General features: G+C 53.6%; 1 protein-coding gene across 1 annotated transcript in view; it reads right to left on the reverse strand.

Annotated features, from left to right (window-relative positions):
- Positions 1–6,227, reverse strand: part of LOC145339342 (protein arginine N-methyltransferase 8-like) — a 53,253-nt gene extending 47,026 nt beyond the window's left edge. The window contains exon 1 of the mRNA XM_080183773.1: positions 5,912–6,227. Coding sequence (XP_080039899.1) covers positions 5,912–5,983 — 72 coding nt within the window. The 5' untranslated portion in view covers positions 5,984–6,227. The remainder of the gene's footprint in view (positions 1–5,911) is intronic.
- Positions 6,228–10,121: the final 3,894 nt, after the last annotated feature.

Raw genomic sequence — 10,121 nt, forward strand, 5'->3', positions numbered from 1 at the left:
CTACGTGCCAGTGATAGATCATCATCTATTAGCATATCCATTCTGTTTACCCTCACACTACAGAATCATTGAGGCCCACAGTGCGGAAAGAGGCCCTTCAGCCCATCGAGTCTGCACCAAACACAATCCCACCCAGGACCTATCCCCGTATCCTTACATATTATACCCACTAATCCCACTAACCTATGCATCCCTGGACACTAAGGGGCAATTTCTTAGCACGGCCAATCAACCTAACCCGCACATCTTTGGACTGTGGGAGGAAACCGGAGCACCCGGAGGAAACCCACGCAGACACGAGGAGAATGTGCAAACTCCACACAGACAGTGACCCGAGCCAGGAATCGAACCCAGGACCCTGGAGGTGTGAAGCAGCAGCGCTAACCACTGTGCTACCGTGCCACCCATGTGGGACAGTGGGCTAAAGGACTAAAAACAGACCCAAGTGCATACAGAGTGGTTCAAACTGGAAGGAAATATACAGTGTTTTCCCTCCTCCAGGGGTCATTCCTCCAGTTTTATATTAATGACCCAGGTTTGGGTTTAAAAGATCAGATTTCAATGTTTACAGATAACCAGGAAATAGAGTGAACAGTGAGGAGGAACAGGCACAAGCTGGTGAAACAGCAGGTGAAATTTAAAGCAGTGAAGTGAAACACTTTGGAAGGAAGACTCGAGGCAATATCAGCAGAACGGTAGAATTTTAAAGTGGGTGCAGGAACAGAGATCCGATGAATGTTTGTACTCAGACTCTGGATCCTTTGTATGTTTTTTTTAAAAACAGCCTTCTCAAAGTCTTTAGCATTACAAACGGAGCTACAGAATATAAAAGCAAGGGGGTTGTGTTAAACCTTCCCAGAAACACGAGTTAGGCATCAGGTGGAGTACTGTGTTCAATCTGAGGAAGGAACTCTGGGAAAGATGTCAAGGCTTTGGAGAGGGTGTGGGAGGAGCAGCAGCAGGGAGGAGGATTGAGGGATATCTGTTACATGGAGACACCGAGGAAACTGGAGTTATTCTGCTTAGAGTGGAGGAGGATAAAGAACAATTGGACACGATGCTCAAAATCATTCAGGGTTTAGAGAGGATGAATGAGAAACAGTTTCTGGAGGCAGATGTCTTAAAATAATTGGTTAAAAAAATCAGACGATGAGGAGAGAAAATGGGCAGTTGATCGCTAATGGTCTGGAACGTGGTGCCTGATAAAGCAGAAAAAATACATTCAGTAATAACTTTGCAAAGAGAATTGAGTAAATATCAAAAAGACAATCATTGTAGGTGTTGGAGGAGAGAGATTAACCAAAATACTCTTCAAAAAGCTGGCATAGGCGTGATGGGTAGAATGGCCACCTTCTGCGCCCTAACTCATTACTCTGACTTGGAAATATATTGCCGTTCCTTCACCGTCACTGGGTCAAAATACTGGAATCATGGAATCCTAAAGTACAAAAGGAGGCCATTCGGCCCATCGAGTCTGCATCAATCATAATCCCACCTAGACCCTATCCCCATAACCCCATGCATTTACCCTAACTAGTCCCCCTGACACTAAGGGGTAATTTAGCACGGCCAATCCACCTAACCCGCACATCTTTCAGACTGTGGGAAGAAACTGAAGCAGACACAGGGATGGTGTGCAAACTCCACACCGACAGTGACCCAAGTCGGGAGTCGAACCCGGGTCTCTGCTGCTGTGAGGCAGCAGTGCTAACCACTGTGCCACAATGCCACCCAACTTCCTCCCTAACGCTGATCCAGAAGGAACTCTTCCAATGTAGGCAATAAAAATATAACAAAAACTTACTCCAATTTACAAATCAAAGAATAGGTTTAATAAAGAAACTTCATTACTCCAAACTTGAGGCCTCACTCCGGGCCACTCCAAATCAAAACACAATTCCCAACAGGTTCTTATTTATGATCATCACCATCACTCTGCCATTGGTTACACGGTTTACTGGGTCAGCTGACCCTTACAGCTTGTTACCATTGGTCACACTATAACAGACCCAGTATTATCAGCGGTTACATTCTAACACCTAACAGCACGGTGGGAGTACCTACACCACGTGGACTGCAGCGGGCTCAGGAAGGCGGCTCCCCGCCACCTTCTGAAGGGGCAATTAGAGATGGAGAAGAAATGTTCGCCCCAGCCAGTGATGCCCAGGAAGGAAATGATAAAATACAATGAGGGGAGTTTAACCTTGCAGATTGAAATGCAATTTTTTAATCCCTGCTAATCGAGGAAATCTCAAAATATTTGCAATTCCCACGCATTATGGATACATCCATTTAGACACAAACATTCAAATCCAGCAACATCACCACCTCCAACGCAACTCTGCATCTTGCCAGCAAACCCAATGCACGGTTCCAAACCTGTACATTGCTATTTTTTGCTGAATTTCACTTTGACTCCTGGGGTTAATAGTTTATCCCAGTATTTTTATCCTCTGCCTGTTTGACCCCAGTGGAGACCTGGGTCATGGTTTCTAAGTAAAGGTTACAGATCTGAATGAATGAGCCTTCGATGCTCTGAGTGTGACAGAGGTTTAGTTCCTTGTTCTATTAATAGTCTCCCTGTCCCAGATTCAAGCAGCAGTTTGCAAACTAACGGCCGCTTCCACGTAGCCAGTGGCTTCTGCAGGAAACTGAGAACGCCACAGCCTCCAGCACCCTCCCCACCTGCAACTGTCCCCCAGCTCCTCCACTGCTTCACCCCCCCCCAAGACAAGCGGCTCCACTTCAAACCCACCCACCCCTAACCACATCCACCCATGTGGGGAAAAGCCTCCCCAGGCAGAAAGCTCAACAAAAAGAGTCCTGGGAAAACATCACACCACCCGGGGGGGTGGGGGGAGAGGGACAGAGATCCCCAGGGGGGAGAGAGAGGGAGAGGGACTCACAGAAGAGAGAGAGAGAGAGAGAAAAACCCAGGGGAGAGAAAGAGAGAGAGGGGGGGAGACCCCTGGGGGAGAGAGGGGGGTGGAGACCCCCTGCGAGGGAAAGAGAGAGAGAGAGAGAGAGACCCACAGAAGAGAGAGTCCCGGGAGAGGGAGAGAGACTCCCGGGAGAGAAACCCCCAGGAGGGAGACCCCAAGGAGAGAGAGACCCCCAGGAGAGAGAGACCTGAGAGAGAGAGAGAGAGAAATTACAGGGGGAGAGAGAGAGAGAAACCCCTGGGGGGGGGAATGAGAGAGAAAGCGAGAGACCCCCAGAAGAGAAAGTGAGAGAGAGAGTAACCCCATGGAACAGAGAGAGAGAGAGAGAGACCCCAAGAGAAAGAGAGGGAGAGATCCCAGGAGACAGAGAGAGAGATCCCAGGAGACAGAGAGAGAGCGAGAAAGACTCCTGGGGGGATAGAGAGAGAGACCCCAGGAGACAAGAGAGAAAGAGAGAGACCCCCGGGAGAGAGAGAAAGAAGGACACCCCTGGGAGAGAGAGAGAAAGAGAGAGAACCCTGGGAAAGAGAGAGAGGGAGCAACCCACAGGAGAGAAAAAGAGAGAGACCTTCGGGAAAGAGACAGAGAGACTCCCGGGAGAGGGAGAGAGAGAGAGATTCCAGGAGAGAGAGACTCCGGGAGGGAGAAAGACTCCCAGGAGAGGGAGAGTGAGGGGCTCCCGGGAGAGGGAGAGAGAGAGAAACTTCAGGGAGAGAGAGAGAGAGAGTCCCAGGAGAGAGGGAGAGAGAGACCCGGGAGAGAGAGAGAGAGAGACTCCGGGAGAGGGAGAGAGACCCGGGAGAGAGAGAGAGAGAGACTCCGGGAGAGAGAGAGAGACCCGGGAGAGGGAGAGAGAGACCCGGGAGAGAGAGAGAGAGAGACCCGGGAGAGGGAGAGAGACCCGGGAGAGAGAGAGACCCGGGAGAGAGAGAGAGAGAGACCCGGGAGAGAGAGAGAGAGACCCGGGAGAGAGAGAGAGAGAGAGACTCCGGGAGAGAGAGAGAGACCCGGGAGAGAGAGAGAGAGACCCGGGAGAGAGAGAGAGAGAGACTCCCAGGAGAGAGGGAGAGAGAGACCCGGGAGAGAGAGAGAGAGAGACTCCCAGGAGAGAGGGAGAGAGAGACCCGGGAGAGAGAGAGAGAGAGACTCCGGGAGAGGGAGAGAGACCCGGGAGAGAGAGAGAGAGAGACTCCGGGAGAGAGAGAGAGACCCGGGAGAGGGAGAGAGAGACCCGGGAGAGAGAGAGAGAGAGACTCCGGGAGAGGGAGAGAGAGACCCGGGAGAGAGAGAGAGAGAGACTCCGGGAGAGGGAGAGAGAGACCCGGGAGAGAGAGAGAGAGAGACTCCGGGAGAGGGAGAGAGACCCGGGAGAGAGAGAGAGAGAGACTCCGGGAGAGAGAGAGAGACCCGGGAGAGGGAGAGAGAGACCCGGGAGAGAGAGAGAGAGAGAGACTCCGGGAGAGGGAGAGAGAGACCCGGGAGAGAGAGAGAGAGACCCGGGAGAGGGAGAGAGAGGGGCTCCCAGGAGAGAGAGAGAGAGTCCCGGGAGAGGGAGAGAGAGACCCGGGAGAGGGAGAGAGACTCCCAGGAGAGGGAAAGAGAGAGGCTCCTGGGAGAGGGAGAGGCAGAGAGACCCGGGAGAGGGAGAGAAACTCCAGGGAGAGGGAGGGAGAGAGAGAGAGACCCGGGGGAGAGAGAGAGGGAGAGAGACAGAGAGAGAGAGTCCCCATTCCCTTTCCCAGTCTATCCCTGCCTCTATCCCCAATCCCAGCTCCTTGTACTGTCTCTATCCTGGTCCCTAACCTGGATTATATCCCTGCCTTTATCCCAATCCTGGTTCCTTGTCTATTCCGGCTTCTATCCCTGTCTTTCCCAGTCTCTATCCCAGTCTATCCCCCGGTCCCTATCCCAGTCCCTATCCCGGTCTATCCCAGTCCATATCCCGGTCTACTCCAGTCTGTCCCGGTCTATCCTTGCCTCTATCCTGGTATTTCCCAGTCTCTATCCCGGTCTATCCCTGTCTGTCCCAGTCTGTCATGGTCTGTCATGGTCTGTCTCAGCCCCTATCCCAGTCTATCTGGTCTGTCTCAGTCTATCCCAGTGAGTCCTGGTCCATCCCAGTCTCTCCCTGCCCCCTATCCCAGTCTGTTCCAGTCTATCCCGGTCTGTCCCAGTCTCTATCTTAGTCTCTATCCCATCAATCCGGTGTGTCCCAGTCTCTATCCCAGTCAATCCCGATCTATCCCAGTCTATCCCAGTATATCTCGGTCTGTTCCTGCCCATATCCCCGTCTATCCCGGTCTGTCCCAGTCTCTATCCCAGTCAATCCCAGTGTGTCCCAGTCTCAATCCCGGTCTATCCCAGTATATCCCGGTCTGTTCCTGCCCCTATCCCAGTCTCTATCCCGGTGTATCCCGGTCTGTCCCAGTCTATCCTGGGCTGTCCCTACCCCTGTCCCAGTCTATCCTGGTGTATACCAGTCTCTATCCCAGTCTATCCCTGCCCCTATCCCAGTCTATCCCAGTCTATCCCTGCCCCTATCCCGGTCTATCCCAGTCTATCCCTGCCTATCCCAGTTTATCCCAGTCTGTCCCTGCCCCTGTCCCAGTCTATCCCGGTGTGTACCATTCTCTATCCCAGTCCCTATCCCGGTCTATCCCGGTCTATCCCAGTCTATCCCTGCCCCTATCCCAGTCTGTCCCGGTGTGTACCATTCCCTATCCCAGTCCCTATCCCGGTCTATCCCAGTCCCTATCCCGGTCTATCCCAGTCCCTATCCTAGTCTATCCCTGCCCCTATCCCAGTCTGTCCCGGTGTGTACCATTCCCTATCCCAGTCCATGTCCCGGTCTATCCCAGTCCCTATCCCGGTCTATCCCAGTCCCTATCCCAGTCCCTATCCCGGTCCCTATCCCAGTCCCTATCCCGGTCTATCCCAGTCCCTATCCCGGTCTATCCCGGTCCCGGTACCTCGGTGCTGTCGCTCTCGGTGATTTTGGCCGCCCGGCGGAGGAGGCACCGACTCGAGTGTTTGGTTCCCATCAGCTGCCGCCTGCCTGGTCCCGGGGAGCGGCTCCGCTCCCGGCGCTGCCCCGCTCCGTCTGCCGCCCCTAACACTCCCTCTGCACCGGCATCAGATCCGCTCCGCGTCCCAGCTCCACATCCAGCCCGCCTCGGAGACTGGGAAACAGAGTGTGAGAGGGAGAGAGAGATAGAGTGTGAGAGAGAGGGAGAGAGACAGAGTGTGTGTGAGAGAGAGGGAGAGAGACAGAGTGTGTGAGAGAGGGAGAGAGATAGAGTGTGTGAGAGAGAGAGAGAGACAGAGTGTGTGAGAGAGAGAGGGAGAGAGACAGAGTGTGTGAGAGAGAGAGGGAGAGAGACAGTGTGAGAGAGAGAGGGAGAGAGACAGAGTGTGTGAGAGAGAGAGGGAGAGAGACAGTGTGAGAGAGAGAGGGAGAGAGACAGAGTGTGTGAGAGAGAGAGGGAGAGAGACAGAGTGTGTGAGAGAGAGAGGGAGAGAGACAGTGTGAGAGAGAGAGGGAGAGAGACAGAGTGTGTGAGAGAGAGAGGGAGAGAGACAGTGTGAGAGAGAGAGGGAGAGAGACAGAGTGTGTGAGAGAGAGAGGGAGAGAGGCAGTGTGAGAGAGAGAGGGAGAGAGACAGAGTGTGTGAGAGAGAGAGAGGGAGAGAGACAGAGTGTGTGAGAGAGAGAGAGGGAGAGAGACAGAGTGTGTGTGTGAGAGAGAGGGAGAGAGACAGTGTGTGAGAGAGAGAGGGAGAGAGACAGTGTGTGAGAGAGAGATAGGGAGAGAGACAGAGTGTGTGAGAGAGAGAGGGAGAGAGACAGAGTGTGTGAGAGGGAGAGGGAGAGACAGAGTGTGTGAGAGAGAGAGAGGGAGAGAGACAGAGTGTGTGAGAAAGGGAGAGGGAGAGAGACAGAGTGTGTGAGAGAGAGAGAGGGAGAGACAGAGTGTGTGAGAGAGGGAGAGAGATAGAGTGTGTGAGAGAGAGGGAGACACAGTGTGTGAGAGAGAGAGGAGAGAGACAGAGTGTGTGAGAGAGGGAGAGGGAGAGAGACAGAGTGTGTGAGAGAGGGAGAGAGACAGAGTGTGTGAGAGAGAGAGGGAGAGACAGAGTACGTGAGAGAGAGGGAGACACAGAGTGTGTGAGAGAGAGGGAGAGAGACAGAGTGTGTGAGAGAGAGAGGGAGAGAGACAGAGTGTGTGAGAGAGAGAGGGAGAGACAGAGTGTGAGAGAGAGAGGGAGAGAGACAGAGTGTGTGAGAGAGGGAGAGGGAGAGAGACAGAGTGTGAGAGAGAGAGGGAGAGACAGAGTGTGTGTGAGAGAGAGGGGGAGACAGAGTGTGTGAGAGAGAGAGAGGGAGAGAGACAGAGTGTGTGTGAGAGAGAGAGAGAGAGACAGAGTGTGTGAGAGAGGGAGAGGGGGAGACAGAGTGTGAGAGGGAGAGTGTGAGAGAGAGAGACAGAGTGTGAGAGGGAGAGAGTGTGTGAGAGAGAGGGAGAGACAGACTGTGTGAGAGAGAGAGGGAGAGACAGAGTGTGTGTGAGAGAGAGGGAGAGACAGAGTGTGTGAGAGAGAGAGGGAGAGACAGAGTGTGTGAGAGAGAGAGGGAGAGAGACAGAGTGTGTGAGAGAGGGAGAGGGGGAGACAGAGTGTGAGAGGGAGAGTGTGAGAGGGAGAGACAGAGTGTGAGAGGGAGAGGGAGAGAGTGTGTGAGAGAGAGAGAGGGAGACAGTGTGTGTGTGTGAGAGAGGGAGAGACAGAGTGTGTGAGAGAGAGAGAGGGGGAGACAGAGTGTGTGAGAGAGAGAGAGAGACAGAGTGTGTGTGAGAGAGAGAGAGGGAGAGACAGAGTGTCTGTGAGAGAGAGAGAGGGAGAGACAGAGTGTGTGTGAGAGAGAGAGAGGGAGAGACAGAGTGTGTGTGAGAGAGAGGGGGGGAGACAGAGTGTGTGTGGGAGAGAGAGGGGGAGACAGAGTGTGTGTGAGAGAGAGAGGGAGAGAGTGTGTGAGAGAGGGAGAGAGTGTGTGAGAGAGGGAGAGGCAGAGTGTGAGAGGGAGAGACAGAGTGTGTGAGAGAGGGAGAGACAGAGTGTGAGAGGGAGAGTGTGAGAGAGAGAGACAGAGTGTGAGAGAGGGAGAGAGTGATACAGAGTGTGTGAGAGAGGGAGAGTGATAGACTGTATGTGAGAGAGAGGGAGATATAGAGTGTGTGAAAGAGAGAGAGGGGGAGACAGTGTGTGTGTGAGAGAGAGGGAGAGACAGAGTGTGTGAGAGAGAGAGAGGGAGACAGTGTGTGTGTGAGAGAGAGGGAGAGAGTGTGTGAGAGAGGGAGAGACAGAGTGTGTGAGAGGGAGAGGGAGAGGGGAGACAGAGTGTGTGAGAGGGAGAGGGGGAGACAGAGTGTGTGAGAGGGAGAGGGAGAGGGGGAGACAGAGTGTGTGAGAGGGAGAGGGAGAGGGGGAGGCAGAGTGTGTGTGAGAGAGAGAGGGGGAGACAGAGTGTGTGAGAGAGGGAGAGGGGGAGACAGAGTGTGAGAGGGAGAGAGTGTGTGAGAGAGAGAGGGAGAGACAGAGTGTGTGTGAGAGAGAGGGAGAGACAGAGTGTGTGAGAGAGAGAGAGGGAGAGACAGAGTGTGTGAGAGAGAGAGAGGGAGAGAGACAGCGTGTGTGTGAGAGAGAGAGGAGGAGACAGAGTGTGTGAGAGAGAGAGGGAGAGACAGAGTACGTGAGAGAGAGGGAGACACAGAGTGTGTGAGAGAGAGGGAGAGAGACAGAGTGTGTGAGAGAGAGAGGGAGAGAGACAGAGTGTGTGAGAGAGAGAGGGAGAGAGACAGTGTGAGAGAGAGAGGGAGAGAGACAGAGTGTGTGAGAGAGAGAGGGAGAGAGACAGTGTGAGAGAGAGAGGGAGAGAGACAGAGTGTGTGAGAGAGAGAGGGAGAGAGACAGAGTGTGTGAGAGAGAGAGGGAGAGAGACAGTGTGAGAGAGAGAGGGAGAGAGACAGAGTGTGTGAGAGAGAGAGGGAGAGAGACAGTGTGAGAGAGAGAGGGAGAGAGACAGAGTGTGTGAGAGAGAGAGGGAGAGAGGCAGTGTGAGAGAGAGAGGGAGAGAGACAGAGTGTGTGAGAGAGAGAGAGGGAGAGAGACAGAGTGTGTGAGAGAGAGAGAGGGAGAGAGACAGAGTGTGTGTGTGAGAGAGAGGGAGAGAGACAGTGTGTGAGAGAGAGAGGGAGAGAGACAGTGTGTGAGAGAGAGATAGGGAGAGAGACAGAGTGTGTGAGAGAGAGAGGGAGAGAGACAGAGTGTGTGAGAGGGAGAGGGAGAGACAGAGTGTGTGAGAGAGAGAGAGGGAGAGAGACAGAGTGTGTGAGAAAGGGAGAGGGAGAGAGACAGAGTGTGTGAGAGAGAGAGAGGGAGAGACAGAGTGTGTGAGAGAGGGAGAGAGATAGAGTGTGTGAGAGAGAGGGAGACACAGTGTGTGAGAGAGAGGGAGACACAGTGTGTGAGAGAGAGAGGAGAGAGACAGAGTGTGTGAGAGAGGGAGAGGGAGAGAGACAGAGTGTGTGAGAGAGGGAGAGAGACAGAGTGTGTGAGAGAGAGAGGGAGAGACAGAGTACGTGAGAGAGAGGGAGACACAGAGTGTGTGAGAGAGAGGGAGAGAGACAGAGTGTGTGAGAGAGAGAGGGAGAGAGACAGAGTGTGTGAGAGAGAGAGGGAGAGACAGAGTGTGAGAGAGAGAGGGAGAGAGACAGAGTGTGTGAGAGAGGGAGAGGGAGAGAGACAGAGTGTGAGAGAGAGAGGGAGAGACAGAGTGTGTGTGAGAGAGAGGGGGAGACAGAGTGTGTGAGAGAGAGAGAGGGAGAGAGACAGAGTGTGTGTGAGAGAGAGAGAGAGAGACAGAGTGTGTGAGAGAGGGAGAGGGGGAGACAGAGTGTGAGAGGGAGAGTGTGAGAGAGAGAGACAGAGTGTGAGAGGGAGAGAGTGTGTGAGAGAGAGGGAGAGACAGACTGTGTGAGAGAGAGAGGGAGAGACAGAGTGTGTGTGAGAGAGAGGGAGAGACAGAGTGTGTGAGAGAGAGAGGGAGAGACAGAGTGTGTGAGAGAGAGAGGGAGAGAGACAGAGTGTGTGAGAGAGGGAGAGGGGGAGACAGAGTGTGAGAGGG

This window comes from Carcharhinus amblyrhynchos, unplaced genomic scaffold, assembly GCF_965287045.1.
Source record: "Carcharhinus amblyrhynchos unplaced genomic scaffold, sCarAmb.v2.hapA scaffold_410, whole genome shotgun sequence".
NCBI classification, from domain to species: Eukaryota; Metazoa; Chordata; class Chondrichthyes; order Carcharhiniformes; family Carcharhinidae; genus Carcharhinus; species Carcharhinus amblyrhynchos.